The sequence below is a fragment of the Orbicella faveolata genome, unplaced genomic scaffold (genome assembly GCF_042242905.1).
Source record: "Orbicella faveolata isolate gen_17 unplaced genomic scaffold, um_ofav_v1 contig_3, whole genome shotgun sequence".
NCBI lineage: Eukaryota > Metazoa > Cnidaria > Anthozoa > Scleractinia > Merulinidae > Orbicella > Orbicella faveolata.
In genome coordinates this window covers 7,612,420-7,633,772 of record NW_028301558.1, presented here as the reverse complement: position 1 = coordinate 7,633,772, position 21,353 = coordinate 7,612,420, and the positions used below count along the sequence as shown (strand labels likewise).

The window sequence follows — 21,353 nt, the reverse complement described above, 5'->3', positions numbered from 1 at the left end:
TTTGTTCACCAAAGTTCGGCCAGTACAGTTAGCTACCTGTATTAATTTCGCAACATTTTGTGAAACAAAATTCAGTAGTCAGAATTTGTTTGCCAAAATTAAAGAAGTATAAGCTTTGATCAATTTTCATTATAACTGTCTTGCAACTTAACAAGATAAAATTGCTCCAAATTGGATATTTGATTTCGGTCAAACTTTTGACAAGCTACACATTGATTTCAGAGAACACTTGAAACAAAATTTATCATTCAGTGTTTGTTTGTCAAAACTAAGCAAGGATCCATTGATTTGCCTGTATAATAACACATTCAGTGTCGTACACAAGTTTCAGTCATTTTCATTATTTTTTTTTTCATCAAATTTATCAGTCAGTGTCTGGCTGTCAAAATTATGCAAGTATTACTGAATTGTCTTGAGACTTCAATCATTTCAGATTCGTAAACAATTTTCAACCAGTTTTCATTATCTGATTTTTGTTCTTCAAATTTATCAGTCAGTGTTTGGCTGTCAAAATCATGCAAAAATCTACTGAACTGTCTTAAGATTCATTCAGAGTTGTCAACAATGCCAGTTTCAACCAAGAGAGGATCAAAGAGTACCTTGATCTTCTCTTGGTTTCAACCAATTTTCATCGTTATTTGATCACGCAATTTTCAAAGTTTGTTCCAGATTTTACATTTGATTTGGACGAAAATTAATTTCTACATACCGCGTGGGGAAAATGTACAAACTAGCTTTATACATTAGCCAGGAATATTGATTTCACAAAAACACTGAATTATCCTGAAATTGCTTTTGAAATTACTTTTTTGAATGTATGCCAAAACAATTCATGCGACTCTAAATTTACGCTGTTTCCTGACATATCGCACGGGTCCAAGCTTGAAGAAATACGTTCGTTATATTTCAAGTTTGCCAAAATCTAGCAAATTAGCAGAAACTTCTAAGATTTTGCCTAGACTCAATCGCGAAAACCAAACAACTAAGATTGTCAGAAGACGCCTCTTTGTAAAAGCACTGTTTGCTTCTCGGACTTATAATCAATAATTTTGTTGGAGAAAAACCTTGACAAATAAGCAAAAATTATTTCCTAGTTATAGCCAGGCTATTATGCCTGCTACAGATTTATCGCTTAATTAAATAACCAAAATACTTAGATTATATTTCAGAGTTTGCTAGATTTAATGTTGATCATTTTAACAGCGAAATTTCGCCTTTGTGTTTATTGTAATTACAAATCTTAGTCATACTTAGAAATATAGTTAATTAACACGTACAACATTGTAGTACAATACTTGTGTTTAATAGTTGAAAGAAACAAACACTTGTAATCAATAAATGAGTCTAACTTTATTTAAATGAGGAAGAATAAAAAAAATCTGCGCTTCCGAAAGGGGCCTGGAAACTAGTCGGAATGTAGGCTATCTCTTTTACTATTTTTTGACTATGTAAGGTTGCCGATGCCGGGAAAAATTTCTGCAAAATTAAATGGGGTCTAGTATAAAATCGCAATAAACACTATCTTTTGATGGGAGAAATCTGCTGCTGACGCAGAGATTTTTCCCGCCAAAAGACTTAGTTTATTCATGACTCAATACTAGACTCCATTCAAAATCGCAGCCTTTTTTCCTGCCAAAAGACTTAGTTTTTTTTTTCGCCATGAAAGCTCCTTTCAATAGCGCAGTAAATTTTCCCGCCAAAAGACTTAGTTTTTTTTTCAACATGAAAGCCTCTTTCAAAAGCGCAGTTATTTCCATTGCCAAAAGGTCCAAAGCACATGTTTTGAGGTAACTAAGAAAGCATTGACTCTTTCGCTACCAATCGAACTGTTCAAACGTCAACTTTATTCATTTAAAGTCTTGCACGGACAGAACTTTTTTCGCCGCAGGTTGTTTGCTTGACAGCTTCTTTGTCGCTTCATAGCACGATTAACTTCTTTCGACCTGCAATATAAATAAAAAATAACATAAGAAATGATGGTCATGTTTCGAAAATTCAGCAGTGGAAAATAACTCTTAACACATGCACGTTAATAACGTTAAACTTATAACGGGAGATATTTTTAACTTACATCAATTTTTCCTCCAATATATATTACTGTTTTATGCAAAAGATTATAAATAATGGCTGGCCACGGTAAGAATGAGATTTTTAGTTTGTGACGCTGTTTTGGAAGTGTGCGCAAATTTGAATGTAGCAGATTGTGCTAAAAGATACAAATTTGTTAATTTAAAAGAAAAACACAACGGTTATCACAATAAGATATTGTTGTCGTCTTTAAGTCGTTGCGTTTGAATGCTTTGGATGAAACATTACTCTACAGAATCGACCACAAAAATCGAAGATCCTGTTTTCCTTGCACTATCACAAATGAAATTCTTTAGAAGCGTTCAAAAGCGCAATGTTTTGTCCACAATTCAAAATTAAAGGGACATGATTGATTGATTTTGGAAATCTCAAAAACATATATCGATCCTTGGAAGCTGAACAGTAATGGTTTTATTTAAACTCTTGGTCTTCGGCCATCTTAGCTTTATTGAAAATATAAAACAAACAGCGGTGATAAACATTTTAAAAACATGCATTTTATGAACTTGACGTTTCGTATGCTAGTCAACATACGTTTTCAAAAGTAAAACCGTTAAAATGTTTTGGAAAGCTATTTATACTGTAAAAATGGGGGTCTAGACTGAAAACATTTTGTTGAGCAGTACTCGACAAATGATTAGACCCCATTAGGAAGTGAGGATGGCTAAATATGGTGAGAATGAAAACGGATTGTGATATGGTTTTTTGAAAAAGTGTCAGGATGCCAGAAAATCGTTAAAATTTTGCAAAAATGTTGCTGCAGTGCAGACTTTCTTCAAGAAATTGCTTTTAATAATTTAGTTAGAGCTAATTAAGTTCTTATTACATAAATTTAGGGACCATTTCGTGAATTCATAACAGTTTTAAGCAAATATATCGTGGCAGTGTCACTTTAAGCAGGTTGAGAGACGTTTCGACGTACTGTAAATTGTGTAACGACAAAATGAATTGCAAATAACCTTACTAAATCACTGTTAAGGAAGTTCGCGCGAAAATTTTCCAGTCAATGTTTTTTTTTATAATTTTTACTGCAGTCAGAAAATGAGTTACTTGTGTCAGAAATGTTAGGGAAAAAATGGGGGTCACCGACTTCGTTTCAGAGATAAAGCATGTGAAAAACTTCCCTGATTTTAAAAAATTGGCGCGCGTAATTCAGCATAGTCTACAGGGGTTTATAGTCAAAATATCGAAGGTGAGTCAACGCAGGCAAACGATCTTATTCGTGCTTTGTAGAAGTAGCGTAAATAATTCTAAATGTTGCCAACGTTTTCAGAAAACTTAACCTTTCAAGAGGCAATTTAAACCGCCGCGCAAATAAACGACGAGCTAAAAACAACGGAATTCGATAGTGTATTTTGTAAAAAATTCAAACTTCTAATCGATAGATTTTCTTCCTTTTTTCACTAAACGGAGAAAATGGGTAGAGAAAATGATCCATCAAAAGAAAAAAAATAGGGTCACCGCACGTCCAAGATCGTTAAATCCAAGCAAAGCTATAGCAATGGCCATCTGCCCTATCATTGTTCATTTTATTACTTAGCGCGCGCGCTGATGCATGACGTGGCGTATGTATTTGCATGCGCAGTAAGGATGCGCAGAAACAATTAGCGCGAACGTCCTTAAATTCTCGAAAGTCACGCAATGAAGGATTCTCTTTTATAATCCGATAACGTCCGATAAATTTTAAAAGAAAATCGAATCTCTGTTGGACTTGCCCGGCTGAAACCTTTCACAATTTTGCTAGCTAGAAGTATAACAGGTGCAATTAACCAAAACATGCGAAAATAGTTCCATTAATTACTTGCTAAAGTTACAGTTTTCTTCTTAAGTGTATATGAAATATATATTTTTTTCTTTGCTTTATGGAATCTACACGACACTGTGATATGGGAATCTTGAAAAAATGGATAACGTTGTTGTTTTCACCGTGTTTTTTTCTTTTTTTTTTAGTTATCATTATTTTTTCACCAAACAGATAGAAACGAAAAGAATAAGTGCAATATACTAGGAATTAAGCAATCAAGCGTAATTCAAATTTTGGCTCAAAATTGTAAACATTTACGAAAGAAATGTAGCCCTACGTTCTTGTTTTGACGTCACAGCGCTAGCCTGACTAATCCTAGGTCCTAATCCCTCGCGGTTTCTGACCCAACCGGAAGGGAAATTCCACATTTTCAGATGGCTAAAACGCGGTAAAGAGAAAACGATATCCAATTTTTTGTTCAATTTCCATATCATGACTCTTGTAGATTGCGTCATGCAAATAAAATGTATCTGTCATATACACACGTTAATAGATTTGAAATCCAAATTGAGCTTAAAGTTTAACTTGACTGTTTTCCTTTGTCAGCATTTCCATATGAACACCGAGTCTATCACTAGCTATGACTTGAAAGCGGCTATTAAAATATAAAGACAAGAATTAAATTTTGTTAGGTCTCGGAAACCTCGTATGAAAGTAAATAATTACTGAATGAGAAGACTGGTAAGTTAACCCTCGGACGTGCAAATGCTTTGCAATAATTCTTTCAAGTTTGAGCAGGCGTTTCACTCTTCGATTGAAAACTTTCCGTGGCTGTTCATTCATCCCTCGCGAAAATTTTGAACTATTTGCCTACTTGATGTTTTTAAGGCAACCGTGCCTTGATTACAAGTTTCAGTATTTAATGTTTAGGTTTAATTCTTCATTACATGATTTTTTTTTTCAAGTTTCCTTCCTCCCGTTTTAGTCCATTTTCGCATTCTGTTGTCCTTTGGGCAGAATTCTGTAACAATTAATGACAAGAAAGATCCAAGATGGCGCCAAATGACATCATCATATAATAAGTATCCAATTCTATCTTGTAGAACAAGCTACAGGCTATCTTTTAAAAGAACAATTTCAAAATGTCCGTCTACAACAATGAAAACTCCTAATATAGGCTCACACCACTTCCATGCTCGCTGAGTTATGAGTTTGCATGTCAAGTCACAAGGGTTAAAAGGAATTACATTCCGCAGGTCGCGGTAGGCCCGGTTGCGTGACGCGCCATACACGGCTTACGAAAAAGTTTGAACAGCGATCATATGGAAAAGAACAAATGCACGTGAGGGACTTTGAGTCGAGTCACGTAAAAAGCTGACTTTGCCATGTCATAAAGTAATTACTCTTTTTGGCTAATAATAATATGAAATCAGTTGTATGATGACTACTAGGTGAAACATGCCATTATTTCATGTTAAGTTTAAATGCTACTCAACAAATTATCCTGACTGGAAACTTTAATTCAATTCAATTCTTCAAACGAAGTTTTTTGTTTAGCATTCTGATTTGCATGTTTGTTTTTTTGTTTTGTTTTTGCTTTTTGTTAGAATATGCGCAAATAACATCAATGTTTGAAAACGTTTTTCTATACCGGCGTCCATTCAATCATTAGTTTCTTTTGATTGGCAGCTCCTCTATATTTTTATTTATTTACACCTCCCTTCGTCGCAGAAAAAAAAAAAAAAAAAAAAAACAGCTATGAAACTACAGACTTTGAAACTGTACATCGCAGGCCAAACTTGTGCAAGTCCAATCAATCGGAAAGCAATATATTAGCACGCAAAAACGAAAGAAACTTGTATAAGTCTAAGCTAATTTTCCAACTAAACGTGTATAGTGATTCGACAAAAAAGGTAATATACATACCTTATAAAACAAGAGTTACACAATGATCCGTGGATCCAGGACACCATGGCTTCTTATTATTGGCTTCATCCACTTCCAGAATAATGGCACCATAATAACGTTCAAGTATTTCCCTGTTGGTAATAATTTTTAAAGTCACTTATTGCATAGTGAATAACATACAACTTCATGTACATAGTTTGGTCCCCTTATTGTCAGGATTGTTTTTCTTTTTTTGTCTTGCTGTATACTCTGAAATTAGTATACTCATTTGAAGCATTAATCTCATGTATATTTTCATGATCACTTATTTGCCGCATGAAATAAATACCTGTATGATCGTTATTGAATGTCTTTTATCTTGCTATCCATCCTTAACTTTCAAAACCATATTAGTGTTTTTTTTTTCTTAAAAAAAACTGTTCATGAGCTGACTGTTTAATTTTTGTGTGTTAAGACCCATAATTTTTTTTGTATTAAGAGCTATAAAAATTCTAGTTGATAACAAATTATGATTAACCCCTCGCTCCCTCCCCCTCTCCCAAATATCCCCCCTTCTCCGACTACCCGAGTCCCTCATCCCTTAAAATAAGTCACCCCTAAAATGCCAGGGCTGTTTACTATCGGACTTTACGGCTTTGTTTCCTCTGACTCATTCTAATGATCAAATATTATATTACCCTGCAATTCTTGTCCACACGCATTTCTTATTTTTAAAACATGTTGGGAGAATTTAGACGCATGTCCCTTTCAGTTGGTACTGATATTTTGAGCACAATTCAAATGCTACAGTAAATCACTCTCAGTGCAAAGTAACTGTTGATTTGTCGATGTCCTGACTAAAAAACATAAATATCGCTAGAATTCAAGTACTCACCTTGAGGTTAGTGCCGCTCAGTTTGTCAGAGATTCGTTTTGACAGGAATCCATCTTTTGCCTCTGTTGACAAACGTACAATGTTACAAAAGTCATAATTAAGACTAATGGCTTAAAATAAAGATTACTGAAGAATGTTGATTCGGTGAGTGAAGTCCAGAAAGATTTCCAAACACTTGCACTCGGCAGTCCACTATAACGAAATAACCACCACGAACGTTAGCGTTCATTATGTACTGCAAGTTAAAGAAAAGATAACCCATCTAGCTCACGCTTCTTTAGAGCGTGAGAGAGACATAGCAGTCTTCTACCTTGAATAATATAAAATCATCCTAGGATTACAGGTTTACTAAAGATTTAACACTCCACATGTACCTTGTTTGCCCAAATTTCTTCCGTTTGCGTTGAATGGTCCATTTGATTCCTGGCTGTCAAAGCGTATTCTTAGTCTTATTCTAACAGCCTTCATTTTAATCCAGCAAATCTTTTCACCATTTCTTTACCGACAAAGACAGAACAGCAGCATCAAGGAACCGACAAACATGGTGGACAACTAAACCTGCAATGAATAATTAGCAAGCATAGAAAGCCCGTATGTTGGAACATTTTTGTAATGTAAATTTTCCCCGCGATCTTCCCGCCAGAAACTTTCATATTTCAAAGCGCAAAGATATGACATCGACAATAAAATTAATGTTATACTTAAATCAATTCCCGAGAAAAAGCAGACAGCAGGAAAGGTACTAGACTTGTCTTTTAGTACAGCAGCTTATTGAAATACCTTTTGATAGATTATCTCTCAAACGCATTAATAATTCGTCAAGTTACAACAAAGAAAATCACTTGTAACCGTAGAGGAGGTTTGGATAGCCGGTCTTAATTAGCATAGATTTTGATGATTTTACTTTTCCGTTTACTCCTTAGTTTTTGTTTCGATTGAGAAGATATATCAAACACTGATCAAGACAGTGATTCATCGGCTATCCAAACACCTCGAATTTCGTCAAAAATACTCCGTTGCGCGTCGTATTTTCAACTCTGTCCTCGGTGTTTGGATATCCTGATGAACACTGTCTCTCGTATTACATAACAGTTCATGATTGTGTCCTTTAATAAGTCGTTTTCACGTGACATCGTTTTCATCATTTTCTAAAATCCAAAACTAAAGAGACACCAAAGTTTTTATCCTTATCAGGCATAAGAAGACGGTAAATTTATATCTTCTTGCAATTTTACAGCTCAATAGACAATAAGTGTGCTTTGCGTGGAAACCAGCAGTTACGGCGGCCCGTGACACAGAGCTACTATCGCGTTTGTCGAAAAATATATACTTATCTAGTGATTTTTAGCCTTTTTAAAAGTTGGAGCATTAGTAAAAGTGCTTATGTGAATGCTTGTTTGTTCAGTATCGATAATCAGTCGCCTAGATAGCCAAAGCAAGTTCCTAGGCCCCAGTACTAGTTGTTCAAAGGCTGGATAACGCTATCTACCGCCATCCACCTTACAGGGGACCGCCATCGCCGGTCCGTATCTCGCACCCCCTTCAGTAAAATCCTGTATCTGCCCCAGGCCGTAGCATTTTTCCGGGAACCAAGTGAGGCCTAACCACTTCAATAAACGCATTTCAATTTCAGAAGGAAAGGAAACGAACAGCAGTTACAAACATTACAAATAGACAACGTGTGGTCTAAAAAACTTAATTGTATTAACTTGACGTTTCGTCGCAAGTTCTACCTGAGGAATAACTGAAGTAAAAAATGGGAACCAACAACAAACCTAACCCAGATATGGCCTCAGGCCGGAATCAAAATCCGGGCCACATTGGTTGGGGGGGGGGGGGGATTGCTCTCACCACGTATTGCGCCATCCCCGCATGCTCCTGAAACGAGCTTCGTCCAAAGATAATGTTATTGAATGGATTTTTTGACAACGGTTAACCACGAGGGGCGAACACATTTCAGTGTTTTTATGGTTACAAGTGGGAGGTGAGATGGCTTGATATTCTCGTCATCAGTAAATAGGTACCGGCTGACAAAAAATGTCGGAATCCAACCTAGGACGTGACAAGCAGCCCAGTAAGGGGGCAGAGGGCGCATAAATACTCATTGATGCTACGTCTCATAGCAGAAACTGGGCATTTCTGGCTATAAAATTCGGAATGAAAAGTGAAATTAACAAATTCCCTGCAATAATGATATCTAGAATAAGTTAGCAAGTTCTGGAAACAACTGAACTTGAGCACTCGAGCGTTTATGATAAAGAAACAGGAGTCATAATTTGATCAGTTTTATTTTTAGAACTGGATTAAAATTCACACCAGCATTGAATCCCAAGATTTAAACCAGTTGGTTTTATAATACCACTGCCCTTATTTTTCTATTACTTTTTCAATGGGATACCGGATCGCTTTGTTGAAGTCTCCACTGGTCAAATGAACGCGCTCTTAATGATACAGGTTGTCGCGAAGTTTACGATAAGCCGAATATTCCTCCTCTGAAATGTTGCCCTCGTCACTGAAAAGCAAAGAGAGAGAAATTAAAAAATACGTGGTGAACATTTATTTTTAGATGGTTATTGTGTGACGCAATTTAAGTCAAGTGTTTTTCTACGGTAGCAGAATAATTCATAAACCTAGGAGCGGGAAAATGGCGCCTGTTTAAACCCGCAGCTTTTTTTTTTTTTTTAAATCAGGCTACCTCACTATACATGGTTAGTACGTCTCCGGTTTGCTTGCGATAAGTTCCCTCCCCTCCGGTTTGCTTGGGCTTAGATCCACCCCGGCTTACTTGCGGCTAGTTCCCCCCGGTTTGCTTGCGGTTAGTTCGCCCCGGTTTGCTTGCGATGTCCCCCCCCCCCCCCCCAGTTTGCTTGCGATTAGTTTCTCCCCGGTTTGATTGTGGTTAGTTCCCCCGGTTTGCTTGAGGTTACTTCCCCCTCCGGTTTGCCTGCGATTAGTTCCACCCCGGTTTGCTCGAGGTTAACTTTCATTTTGTGTTTTGGACGTCAGTGTATTATATATATTTTTGCTTGCAGTATGTATGACTGAAAAAAATTTGGTTCTTTACAGCCAACGCTTGGATGGTGTTTAGTGGTAAATGGTTCGACTCCTAATGTCCGGAACAACATTTTTTCTTTTTCTCTATTTAAACTAAGTGTGGCGTGACCTTCGTGTGAAAATAAGTAAGTGTGTAATCTGGTTCAGGTCCTTGTGAACTAAGATTTTCCTCTTATAAGCTTTGAATACTTGAGGAGTCGAAAAGATAGTGGCAAGAGATCTGTGGTTTATTTTGTACTAGTGCCAAGTGTTCCACCAAGATTCGTAGCTGTAAACTGTGTACAGCAGTTAGTATTCAATTAGTATTCAACAGCCTTCGTCCTACCATTTGAGGCGCAACGACAATGGTCGTTTGTTGGAAAGACCAAGTGTGAAAGCCAAGAAAACATTGGGAGACAGAGCTTTCCAGGTAGCTGCTCCTTTCCTATGGAATAAGCTGCCAAGGTCCGCGCGCGAAGCAACGAACTTAGAATCTTTTAAGACGTTAATTAAGACATTTTTATTTAAGGAATCATTTCAGTTATCCTAGCATATCTATATCTTCATTTGTAATTATCTTTTACCCATTTAATGTAAATATTTTTTATGAATTTGATAGGAAGATTTGTAAAATTTTAGTTATTAATTACTGTTGTGATGCGCTTTTGAATATTTTATAGAAAAGGCGCAATACAAATAATAAATTTTATTGTTATTGTTATTGTTAAATTCCACGTTCTCTTTGAAAATGTACCCATGTAAGTATTTGGACGCTGGTCGCCCTGTTTGGGGATTTTGAATGAAAGTCGGCTTATATCACCTGTGTGGCGTCCAGTTCCTGCAGCAGTGCAGACCATTGGCACAATTTAGTTTGTTATCCCCAGGGCAACTAACTGGTAATGCGCAATGTCCCCAAGGAAATCTACTGCTACCACTAATAAGTGCACATTCTTCTCCATTGTTCTTCAATTCGGCTGAAGGTTTGGAAGGTTTATTTTTGTTCTTGGGTCGTTTTCCTTTACGGCCTGAATGAAATTATACAAACATATGCTGATTAGCTGGGATCTTTAGTGACGGCATTTTAAAGCGAGGTGGGGGTGGAATGTGGGAGCAAGTCATAGGTCGCGCTCCAAGATTAGTAGATTTACGTCCAGTGTTATTCCAAATTTTCGATAGACTCGCTACAAAAGAGATATTTTAAAATCTCTTGCGACATGAATAGATCACGAATAGGTCACAAGAGTATCTGACCAATTATGGGCTGTTATCACTTTATTTACTTACTTATTTATTTATTTATTTATTTATCTATTTATTTATTTATTTATTTATTTTCTTTCTTATTAAGATTACCTTCCACTCCACTACACAGTAAGATTATCAAGACAATGGAAATCAGCACTTTCAAGAAATGGCGCATGATTAAAGATTCCCTGCATAAGAGAAGGAATGGAAAATAATCAGTTTTAGAAGAGCAAAGTCTGCAGCTTTCTTAAGGCTGATTGCTACAATACAAGAAGCGTTGGCTACAAACTTAGCTATACTACGATCGATCTTAAAAAGCTATCCTTGCGATCATATCCTGGATCATATCGTACCGACACGGGTGTATTCACGCGTAAAAGTTAAGACGAAACTATGAAATTAATTTTTTGGCAGAAAAATACCAATAATAAGACATACTACAAAGAAAATGAGATTTTTGCGATGGATTGCTGTGTTGGTAGATTTTTCTTTCTTTCTTTTTTTTTTTCATTCTGTATTATGTCGCCTTGACTTGTCACAAGTCGGCCTTTGCTTAATTAATCCTTCGCTTATTTATCTCCCTCGAGCGAGAAGGCAGTTAACGACTTTTAGCGGAAAGTCTATATGTCCCCTTGACTATTTCGACATACCTCTTGTTATTTTATGCCTCAATAACGGACAAAATTAAGAAAAAAAAGGTCAGAGTGGCTAGGTCGAAAAAACGTTTTACTTCACAATAAATGTAAAGTCAATGAAGGCAGAAATACTGATAGTAATAGCAATAGTTTTGTCAAGCGTATTTTCTACATGTTTATGTTTGGGACATCTTGCTGATGAAAGCTAGCCCTGACCCGCAAAATGGGTTTTACTCGAGTGTTGAGTCCTCTTAGTCCTTAAAGAACTAGTTATGGACAATCGGCTCTGTTATTCCACGGCCACACGGACAAGTTTTCCTTTTTTAGCTTGAGGTTTTATTGATTTTATTAATATTGTGACACTTGAGGTGGGGCAACTGTTTGCATATAATTCAAATGATATATTAGGACTAAAAAGTACTTTTAGGGAGGTAAATAAAGAACACCGTGTAGTGGGGTTGCACAATGAGTCTGCTTAAACAGCCTTTATAAGCCACAATTGTGACTAACTGTAAGAGAGGGTGTCGCAAAATGAAATTCTACTATGTCTCAACAGTGGCGCCAATTGTTAACCTCTGCCATGGTCAAATTCTTTACTAGTAAAACATTACTCATGTATCTTAACAATCCAATTAAGCGAAATTATATTACGCTTTATTTCTTTCCTGTTTTCGAAAATGCTAAAATCATCATGTTAAGGTATATGCTCGATGTTAAAAGAAATGGTGACATAAAATGACTTATTTCAGAGAAAATGTACAGAACAGAATAGACCAGCCTAGAAAAGTGTATTTAATTATACCACCCTGCACAAGCTAGAAGCATGAAACTAGATCCTACGAATATGTTTACTACTTAATCCATTGTTGCCATTTTGCTTCCCCGATATTTTAGTTGTGCTTCGCTTGCTATTAGTAAGCCAACTTTCGATATGCGACTGAAAAAAGGAAAAAAACTTCAAACACATTCAAGCTGAATAGATACGTAAAGTAAGTTGAATTACCGCATGGTAGTTCTCAAATGGATTTTTCATTCCGTGAGGGATCGCCACTTGAGGGATGTTGCTGGTTTAAACAGAAGATGTCATCCATACGGAGATTACTAGAGAAGCGTAAAAAGAAATCGCGGCTAGCTGTTGTGGGGTCTCCGCTTATGAAAATAAAAAAGAGGAAATCTAAAAGAAGCCATGGTCCTTAACGCTGGGCTAAGCTTACATCAAAACTGCTGTGACCGCCTAAAGTGTTGGTATACTTAATTGAGGGCTCGCTAAAATTCATAATTCTAAACGGTGTTTGACTATCTTTGATGATAACTTTAAATAGTAGCACATAGTTAGAAGAACCGAACAGCGCAATAAACTTAACACTAACAGACTCACAAACATCTAAATCAAAACCAGTGCATATGAAGTTACCTTTTAAGAGAACAATCCCTCTTGTCGACCGTTTCCCCTAAAGCAGAGATGAGGAGTTAATGGGACAGTCTGTCACTAAACAGTTTTGCATTTTAAATTGTTAAGATGACACGCATTTCAACTAAACCAATATTTAATCTGCATGTGTAATTCTTTCTCACTATAGTACCTCCGGAGGAATCCTCATGTTGGATGTTTTAAAAATTGGACTGTGGGGGAGAGGGGTGGGTGGGTTTCTCTTTAAATGGAAGTTGACCAGGTATTTGAGCTTCACTAACTAGTTTATCTCATTTGTATCCACTTCAAGTTAATAAATAGCTAAGTATATGTGTACAAAATTTTCATTGCCTTGGATAGTGTAAAATAATTGCGTTTTTAAATGGTTAACAGACTCACATATGCAAATTCAGATAACTGTCTGACCTGCCTTGTCTTAAATGAACGACTAATTGGTCTCAAACCAAGTCAGGGGCATACAAGACGATCCCACCCCACCAAGGTTTAGTTTTGTGTACTGTTTTTACTTCAAGTACCTAGCAACAAAAACAATGGTTTAGCTAACTGCAAATAGTTTGTAACAAGTTGTCTGTAGCCAAGGCATTCGGCACTTAAGCAAATTTTCATTCTCCCCCACCAAGTTCGTCCGAGCAAAAAATATTTTAGCGATAGAAAACAGAAACAAGAGACAGAAAACACAAACAGAAATTAGGAAGTCGATAAGAAAATTCTTGTTTAAGGAATATAAAGCAAATAGCTCATGCAAAACTACGCTCTCCAACGAAGGAAAATTTGTTGATCTAAATCTACGCTTGAAGCCTAAACGAGGACCTCAAAGCAGTATGCCGACAAACAAATGTTGGCAGTATATTGACAGAGGAGAAACAACACAGACGGACTCCCTTTTCCGCCTCAATATCATTTTATGTAAACGAATCCTAACTTGCGTTCTCGTCTTTGTTTGTTGTGTTTCAGGAGTCATCCGGCATTGTATATTGCATGCCTCACTCCTCCTCCTATACAGTGAGCATCCACGTATAAGAAACTGGATTTTAAGGCCCTGTTGGGCCAAGATTCTTCATTTAGACCCCCTCTACATATGAACCTGTCATGCATTTGTAAATAGAACCTGTTTAGGCCAACTGGAAAGATCCAGGTTTGTATACGCTGGTTTTTACTGGAACTGCCGCACATTGGCAGTGTTTAGTTGAGTAGTTCAGCGGTTTTAGTAGTAGCATGTCTTTGTGATTCAATTTCATGAAAAGAGAGCAAAACCAGTACAGCTCATGCCTTGTGTTCATGACAAAGCATGGGGGGTTGACGTTAAATTCATTACAAATCAATCAAGCTAAACTGACAAATGCACTGTAAATATTGATTTTAGAGCGATTAATTGTTTCTTCATATTTGAATTGCCCTCCACCTTTCGTGACAAGACGAAACAAACACCTCGAAATTCGTGAAAAATACTCCTCGGCGCGTCGTATTTTTAATTCTCTTCTCGGTTTCTGGAGATGTGGTCAAACGTAGTCACTCGTGTTCGACATAATTTTACTTGAAAAACCTTGCTTTAATTAATTAGGGATCTTGAGTAAACGTAATGATAATTATGGCTCTGAGTGAGTGATGTAATATGTTTAAGCTCAAGAGCGCGTATAGTTAATCATATGGAAAAAGGCGGCGGAATTGAACTTCAACACCATCCCACGAATTGACGAAGCGGCTATAGCTATGATTATGTAACTTTGTACTTGTAACAAGTGGAACTGTAAAAAAAATCGTTGTTTTAATTTGGCCAGCCACCTTGAATCAAAGTGCTCTATGAGTAAACTCATGAATTTCACAGTGAATGATGATTGACAAGAGCTAACATTCGCTTTTATTACTCTTTTCATAAAATTATAGGTCGCATTGCGGGGATGAGTTCGTGGCTAACGGCTTATTTTAGTTATAAGAGGTAATTTATCGACTTGCTACTTTATTGGCTATACCTGTTAAAACAGCGCAGAAATGAGGATAACCAAGTGAATCGTTCCTTGTTTTCATTCCGTTTAATTTGTATTTCAATCTCAAATGACCTTTTTCGTGCATAAAACATTTTGTATAAGAATGGGGAAGCCTCTTTGATTACACTGACATGAACTGCATTGCTCCGATGGATTTACTCATTCTCAATTGGGCCACACTAACTTGTAAGCTTCTCCTTGCTTAATTGAAACTAATTAAGTTTGCTCAAGATGTTTTTCTTGCCACCTGAAGACGAAAACTAGTCTCCTTTACTCGCCTCAGCTCCGCTAGATCGAGTTCTCGCAGTCCTGCGCATGCGTGGGTGTTCGGACGATTAAACACAATAGGCTGCGAATAAGATCGAAGCAACTCTGCCTTTAGGGTGGCTGCGAAAGATCTTCGAGAATTAAAGATTTTTTTTTAATTAAGCCATCAGATGCGATTTAAGGTCGACTATGTGAAACAGAAAGGTGGTGTAAAATCAAAAGGTGTGTATATGTTCTCCAGCAAAAAGAGGGTTAACTGAACAGGAAAAGATAAAGAAGAAGAGGAAAGAAGAAGAAGAAGAAGAAGAAGAAGAAGACGAAGACGAAGATGAAGACGAAGACGAAGACGAAGACGAAGAAGAAGAAGAAGAAGAAGAAGAGACGAAGAAGAAAAAGAAGAAGAAGACGAAGAAGAAGAAGAAGAAGAAGAAAACGAAGAAGAAGAAGAAGAAGAAGAAGAAGAAGAAGAAGAAGGAGCAGGTTATCAAGGAAAATCCATAGCTGTACGTTTGGAATGTTTAACTTTACTAAACGATATAGTAAATAAAAGTTACATAAGTCAACGTTCCTTGTGTCAATATTTAAAAATTAAGATATATGTTTTACTCTTTACAAAGTAAGCAAATTCTGCTACAAAGCGTTCAAGAGGCAGCAGTGCTGTTAGTATTCAATCAATCAAATTTTCCTGAGACTTGTGGCAATATTGTCCAGGCTTTCAAATAATACTTCTACACGTTGCATGTTGAAATTTACGTGCGGGCAAGATACAAATGGTGCTGCACCATCTCCTGTAAAGTACGCTATGAACGCGGGTTCTGTATACTGCACATCTGCACTGTGATGCCCGCAAATATCGTTGAACTCTATCCATTCACGTTGAACGTGAGCGAAAACCTTTTCCACCCCACGTACCAGTGCAGTGACTACAGCAACAACTAATAAGATGCCAGGAAACCGAAGGTGGTTAGTACTTTTCTCAGCTCCAGCTTGGCTGTTAACTGAGTCGTGTATAACTGTATCTTGAGAATAATCGTAGCAGTCTTGACTCTGATGGTAATGACCGGAAAATATTCTTTCGCCTGAACACTCTCGGCGATGAGGTTCTCTTGAACCTGGAGAAACTTTCCCCGTGCTGACAAAACTTCCCTTTCTGCGGAAAACAAGTTCTTCAACTGGTGGAGGTTTCACCCGCAAATCTGGTTGTCTTCCAACCTCGCTCCCTTGCTGACAAGTCGGTGTATGTTTCTTTACTTTGAGCCCTTTCTTGTTGTTCTTCTCTCGAGTTGTTTTCTTGAGATAGCGACTTTCAACTTTTTCTGGCCCTGTCTGTTGAGAATGTGCATCAGGGTCTAGGATCTCTCCTTTTCTGTACGTTATAAATGCAGGATCTGTATGCTGCTCGACCCCCGCGCTATCTTCTTGAATATCACTGAACTCCTGAAATTCACTTTGAACATAAGCGCAAATCCTCTGCGCCCAGATTGTTGCCGTCTCTGCCAAAACATTTGTTACACAAGAAATACAGAGACAACTGACAACGGACAAATTGCGCATAACAGACGTTTGGTTTTCCATCTCTGATTCCATTAATCTTGGACTATCTGTACAAGGCTGTCTTTTCAGTTCGTTTGTGACGTTCATGTTTCTTCTGTTTTGTCATTTACCGACGAGTTACGCGAGCGCATTGAAAAGCACGCGCGACCTGGTGCGCGTGCTCTTACCCCCGCAAAACAACCGGCTGAAAGTAGAATTTTTTTTTTTTTTTTGTCCTATTCAGAGGTCACGACGATTTGCTTTAAAGAACGAGGAACTTAATTAATTGAGAAGAAGACCAGTCCATCGGAAGGGGAGGTAGAAACAACTTCAGCACTTGAATCGCGTTAAACCACTTTAGTATAAGTAGCGATAGTTAAAAACTGCTTTCAAACATGCATTCAAGCTTAGGACCAATAAAATTTGACAAACAAAGTCGATAAACAACCACTGAAAGAGTTCTAATTTACTCTTGTTTTTTCGCACGCGATACATAGAGTCATACAAGCGCGCGCTTAAATAAAAGGTATGCGCAGTTCAGTTCTCGTCTAAATTTGTAAAAGCCTTTGATTCAAAATTGTAAAATTTGTAAAAACCTTTGCGGATCCAAAATTGCTCGAAAACCTACCCGGTATAACCCATGATGAAATTTTCACTGTTGATATGTAGGGGTGAATCATGTATAGAACCAAAATTTTTAAAAAAGTCTGTAAGACAGATTTGGACTGAGCTATTTTTGAAATAGGCAAAATTTCACATTGTTTCAGTTTGCGAAAAATCTGTCTAAAAGATTTTTATTTTAGTTTTCACGATTGTTTATAATCATAGCCAATTTCTTATTTCTACAATTTTGAGGTGGGTTCGTTATTAAACCAACTTGTGCCCAGTCTCTCCTTAGGCATTCGGTCGTTCATTTTGGCCATTTATTTAGGTTTAAATTGTTCAAATTTCACATAAAATGGAAAATAGCTTAAGCAAATGGTAAATATAGAGAGGAAAAACATCTTGGAACATTTTTCAAAAGAATGTGCTCTTATACTCCATCAAAACTGTAGTAAGCCACCTTAAGGGTTATAGGCAAGTTAAAGTGATTCCTCAGTATTGCTTTTTACGTAAGTCACCGTGAGTTTGAAGGCAGATAAGTACCTAAGCTTTCTCTTTCCGCGAACCGAGAACGTTCTATACCGGAAGTCAAAAGAAAGAAAACTAAATTTCCTGACGATGCCCAGTTCCCTCTTAATGATTCCCTGCCAGGACATCTCATGGCATGAACTGGGCATTTCTCTAGCTATAAAATTCGGAATACGAAGAAAAATTAATAAATCCCCAATAATGATTCCTGAAAACTGAAGGTAAGCCCTCGTAAATGATAGAATAAGCAGGAGTAATCAATTGCTCAGTTTTATTTTTAGAAATGGATTAAAATTCACACCAACATTGCATGATATCCCAAGATTTAAACCCGTGGTCTTATAACACCATCGCCCTTTATTTTTCCAATCCTGTTTCCAAGGGAAACCAGATCGTTTAGTCGAAGGCTTGAATTTTTTACATGAACACGCTCTTGATGGTGCAGGCTATATATATATATCTCGTGAAGTTTAAGTGATAAACTGAATATTCCTCCTCTGACTTTATAGTGCTCTCATCCCTGAAAAGCAAAGAGAGAGAGAGAAAAATACGTAGTGAACATTTATTCTTTAAAAAAGGTGAACTATCATGAATTGCGCATGTGCGAACTTTCGATCCACAGTTTGAGAACGTCCCCCGACGATTTCAATCTCATATGCCAAATTTAAAATGGCGTCGACAAGCAGAGACTACTCAGTAAATGTACCACCAAATCATAATTTTCTTAAGAATCTACATTCACTTAGTTTTCTACGGACGTACTGAACGTAGAATTTTGTGCAGATATGTTGCAAAAAGCAGGTTACTTATAACATAATATTTGAAGATGCATAGAAAGAGTTGCAATTTGATGGTAATTTTGTTGAAAAACTATACATGATGTTTTAGCTATTTAACTTATCATGGCCTGTCAATTTTAAAGTACTGCGGAACTTGCATTCACATGCTTTCAAATGGCGTATTTATCTTAAAAATCTTTGGAGATGTAATGGAGAAAAAAATTATTTACACGAGTCGGTTAGCCCTATGAGCATTTGTGAAGTTGAAAAATAAATGGTTCGTGTTGCAATTCGACGGAAACCAGATTCAAATATACGGCATAACTATGATGATGATGATGATGATGATGATGATGATGATGATGATTTCTTGGCTGTTTCACGTATCACTGCCTCCATATCATTACATACTGCGGAATCTACATTCACCTAGCTTTCAAATGCTTTATTTCGCTTAGAAATCAGTGGTGACTTAGTGGAGAAAAAAAAAGTATTTATCTGAGTCGGTTAGCACAGTTAAGGTGAAAGATAAATGGATCGTGTTGCAATTCGTAGGAAAGTAGAGTGAAACACGGTGTGATCTTTTAGCTGTTTAATACATACATGAAAAAAACACTCGATTCTGATTGGCTGAGAGCAGTGCAGTTCAAGTGTAACACCAGTGCAAAAAGTGTAACACCAGTGCAAATTACACATCGTAATTCTGGATTATTAGTAGCTGAAAGGCAATAAGAAATTTTCTAAGTCAATAATATCACGTAAAATGATGACGAAAATTTTGTGCGGAAACTTTGAAAAAAGTTTTCTCGAATGAGAAAAATATCTTCCAGAAAGATCTTCTGCCACTTTCTCCACTCGAATTTTTTCATGTTTATATTATTAATAAGTAATCATACAGTTTTTCTCGTTCAATTTGGAATTAATTTGCACTTGTGAGTTTTTCAAAAAGCTGAAATTGCACTCGTCGAATCGGCTGGTGCAATTTGAGCTTTTTGAAAAACTCACTCGTACAAATTAATTCCAAATTGAACTCGAAACCGTGTGATTACCTATACTAACGTATCGTGGCCTCTAAAGTATTACGTGCCGTGGAATCTGTATTCACCTTGCTTTAAATGGCTCATTTAACTTAGAAATCTTTGGAGATGTAATGGAAAAAAATTATTTACACGAGACAAGTAGCACTGGTGAATTTATGAACTTTTCATGATCACGCTGCGATCCGATCGACGGGCAAAACTCAAACAGACCTCAAGATAACTTAGTTTTGACATGGGCTTTCCCTTAGCTACAAAATAACACATTACCTTAGCCAATATGAAAAAGAAGTTTTACACATGCGCAGCTCGTGATACTGTTCCTTTAATTATCGTCTGACGCAAATTAAGTGACTTTCTACGACCGCAAAATAATTCTAAAACCTAACTTGCAGCCGGGAATAATGGCGTCTGTTGATACCAACAGCGTCTTGTTATCTTGGCATACTTGATGAATCGAAAAGGCCGTGGCAAAAGATGATCTGTAGTCTATTTTGTGCTACCATCGCGGACAAAATTAAACTTTTGAGACAACTGAGTCAAATGTGCACTTATGAGACATTCGCACTCTTATTACTGCTTTTCCTCGCCCCCTCCCTCTTTCAATGTTGCTTTGTGCGTAAATGGTTCGTCGCAAAAGATATTTTCCAAAAAAACAAACGGTAACGTTGAAGGGAGGGTGAGAGGGGGCATTTCTGGGCCGGGAGTGTCGTTTTCGCATCGCAGTTTGAGGTCAGCGGCTTTGATATGCCTTTCTCTCAACAGGTTTTGTCCGCGATCGTAGTGCCCAGTATCCCACCCGAATTCGTAACAGCTGTACAGTGTGTACAGTATTATAAAATACACGCTCCCGTTGAAAATGCGCCTGTGTGAGCAGTTTAATTTGACGCTAGTCGCCCTGTTTCAAAAGGGTCTTTGAGTGACTGTCTTTTTACATCACCTCTTTTAATATGGCACCCAGTCCTTGCAGCAGTGCAGATCATTGGCACAATTTAGTTGGATTTCTCCAGGGCAACTAAATGCTAGTGCGCAATGTCCCCAAGGAAATGTACTCTCACCATCGACAAGTTCACATGCTTCTCCTTCGTTCTTCAATTCACCTGAAATGTTTGGAAGGTGTATTTTATTCTTTGGTCGTTTTCTTTACGGGATGAATGTAATACGAGGCCATTTTCGAGTTGCCTTTTGGCTCTGTGTCAAATCGAGCCTTCGTGCGAAACCATTCACGTGGAAATGTGTTTCCCCTACAGGTACATTTTCATGCAAATCAAAGTCATTTTCATCTAGGCATGAGGACTCGTTTTGAAACAGAGGCACAAGGTAACTCGGAAATGGCCTATTATGAAAACATGTTCTGATTACAATAGAGCGTATTTACTCACGTGTCCAGCAGCCATACAAATTCCTTGGAATGAAAGAAACTGTTTACATAAGAAAAGAGTTGAACTCTCATAGAATTGGTTTGGTACACCAGCATGGCCGCCGTTTCGTTGTTGTGGAACAACAATATGGCTGCCATGACGTCATGTCCATACGCTCTATAGATGGGACCTAACATGACGGCATTTCGAAGCGAGGTGTGGGGACGGGGCGGGGGAGTAAGCTCAGCAAATATATTTACGTCCAGTGTTATTCCAAATTTTCCATAGAGGTACACTACGA

The 21,353-nt window shown here is 37.3% G+C and overlaps 1 protein-coding gene and 1 long non-coding RNA gene across 3 annotated transcripts; both read right to left on the bottom strand.

The window, feature by feature from the left end:
* Positions 1–987: 987 nt before the first annotated feature.
* LOC110063264 (uncharacterized) lies at positions 988–7,173 on the bottom strand. The gene is made up of 4 exons (XR_002298208.2): positions 6,989–7,173; positions 6,615–6,676; positions 5,759–5,871; positions 988–1,943 (listed from the first exon to the last, which is right to left on the bottom strand). It is a non-coding gene; the product is annotated as an uncharacterized LOC110063264 (long non-coding RNA).
* A 1,712-nt stretch (positions 7,174–8,885) lies between these two features.
* LOC110060529 (uncharacterized) lies at positions 8,886–13,019 on the bottom strand. 2 transcript variants are annotated; one of them, XM_020767326.2, is made up of 4 exons: positions 12,942–13,019; positions 11,001–11,080; positions 10,468–10,672; positions 8,886–9,126 (listed from the first exon to the last, which is right to left on the bottom strand). In XM_020767326.2, the coding sequence occupies exons 2-4, from the start codon at positions 11,065–11,067 to the stop codon at positions 9,057–9,059; spliced, it is 342 nt and encodes a 113-aa protein (XP_020622985.2). In that variant the 5' UTR covers positions 11,068–11,080; positions 12,942–13,019; the 3' UTR covers positions 8,886–9,056. The 2 variants fall into 2 exon arrangements, with proteins under 2 accessions (XP_020622985.2, XP_089153950.1); XM_089297824.1 differs by lacking the exon at positions 12,942–13,019 and adding an exon at positions 11,744–11,837.
* Between the last annotated feature and the right edge of the window lie 8,334 nt (positions 13,020–21,353).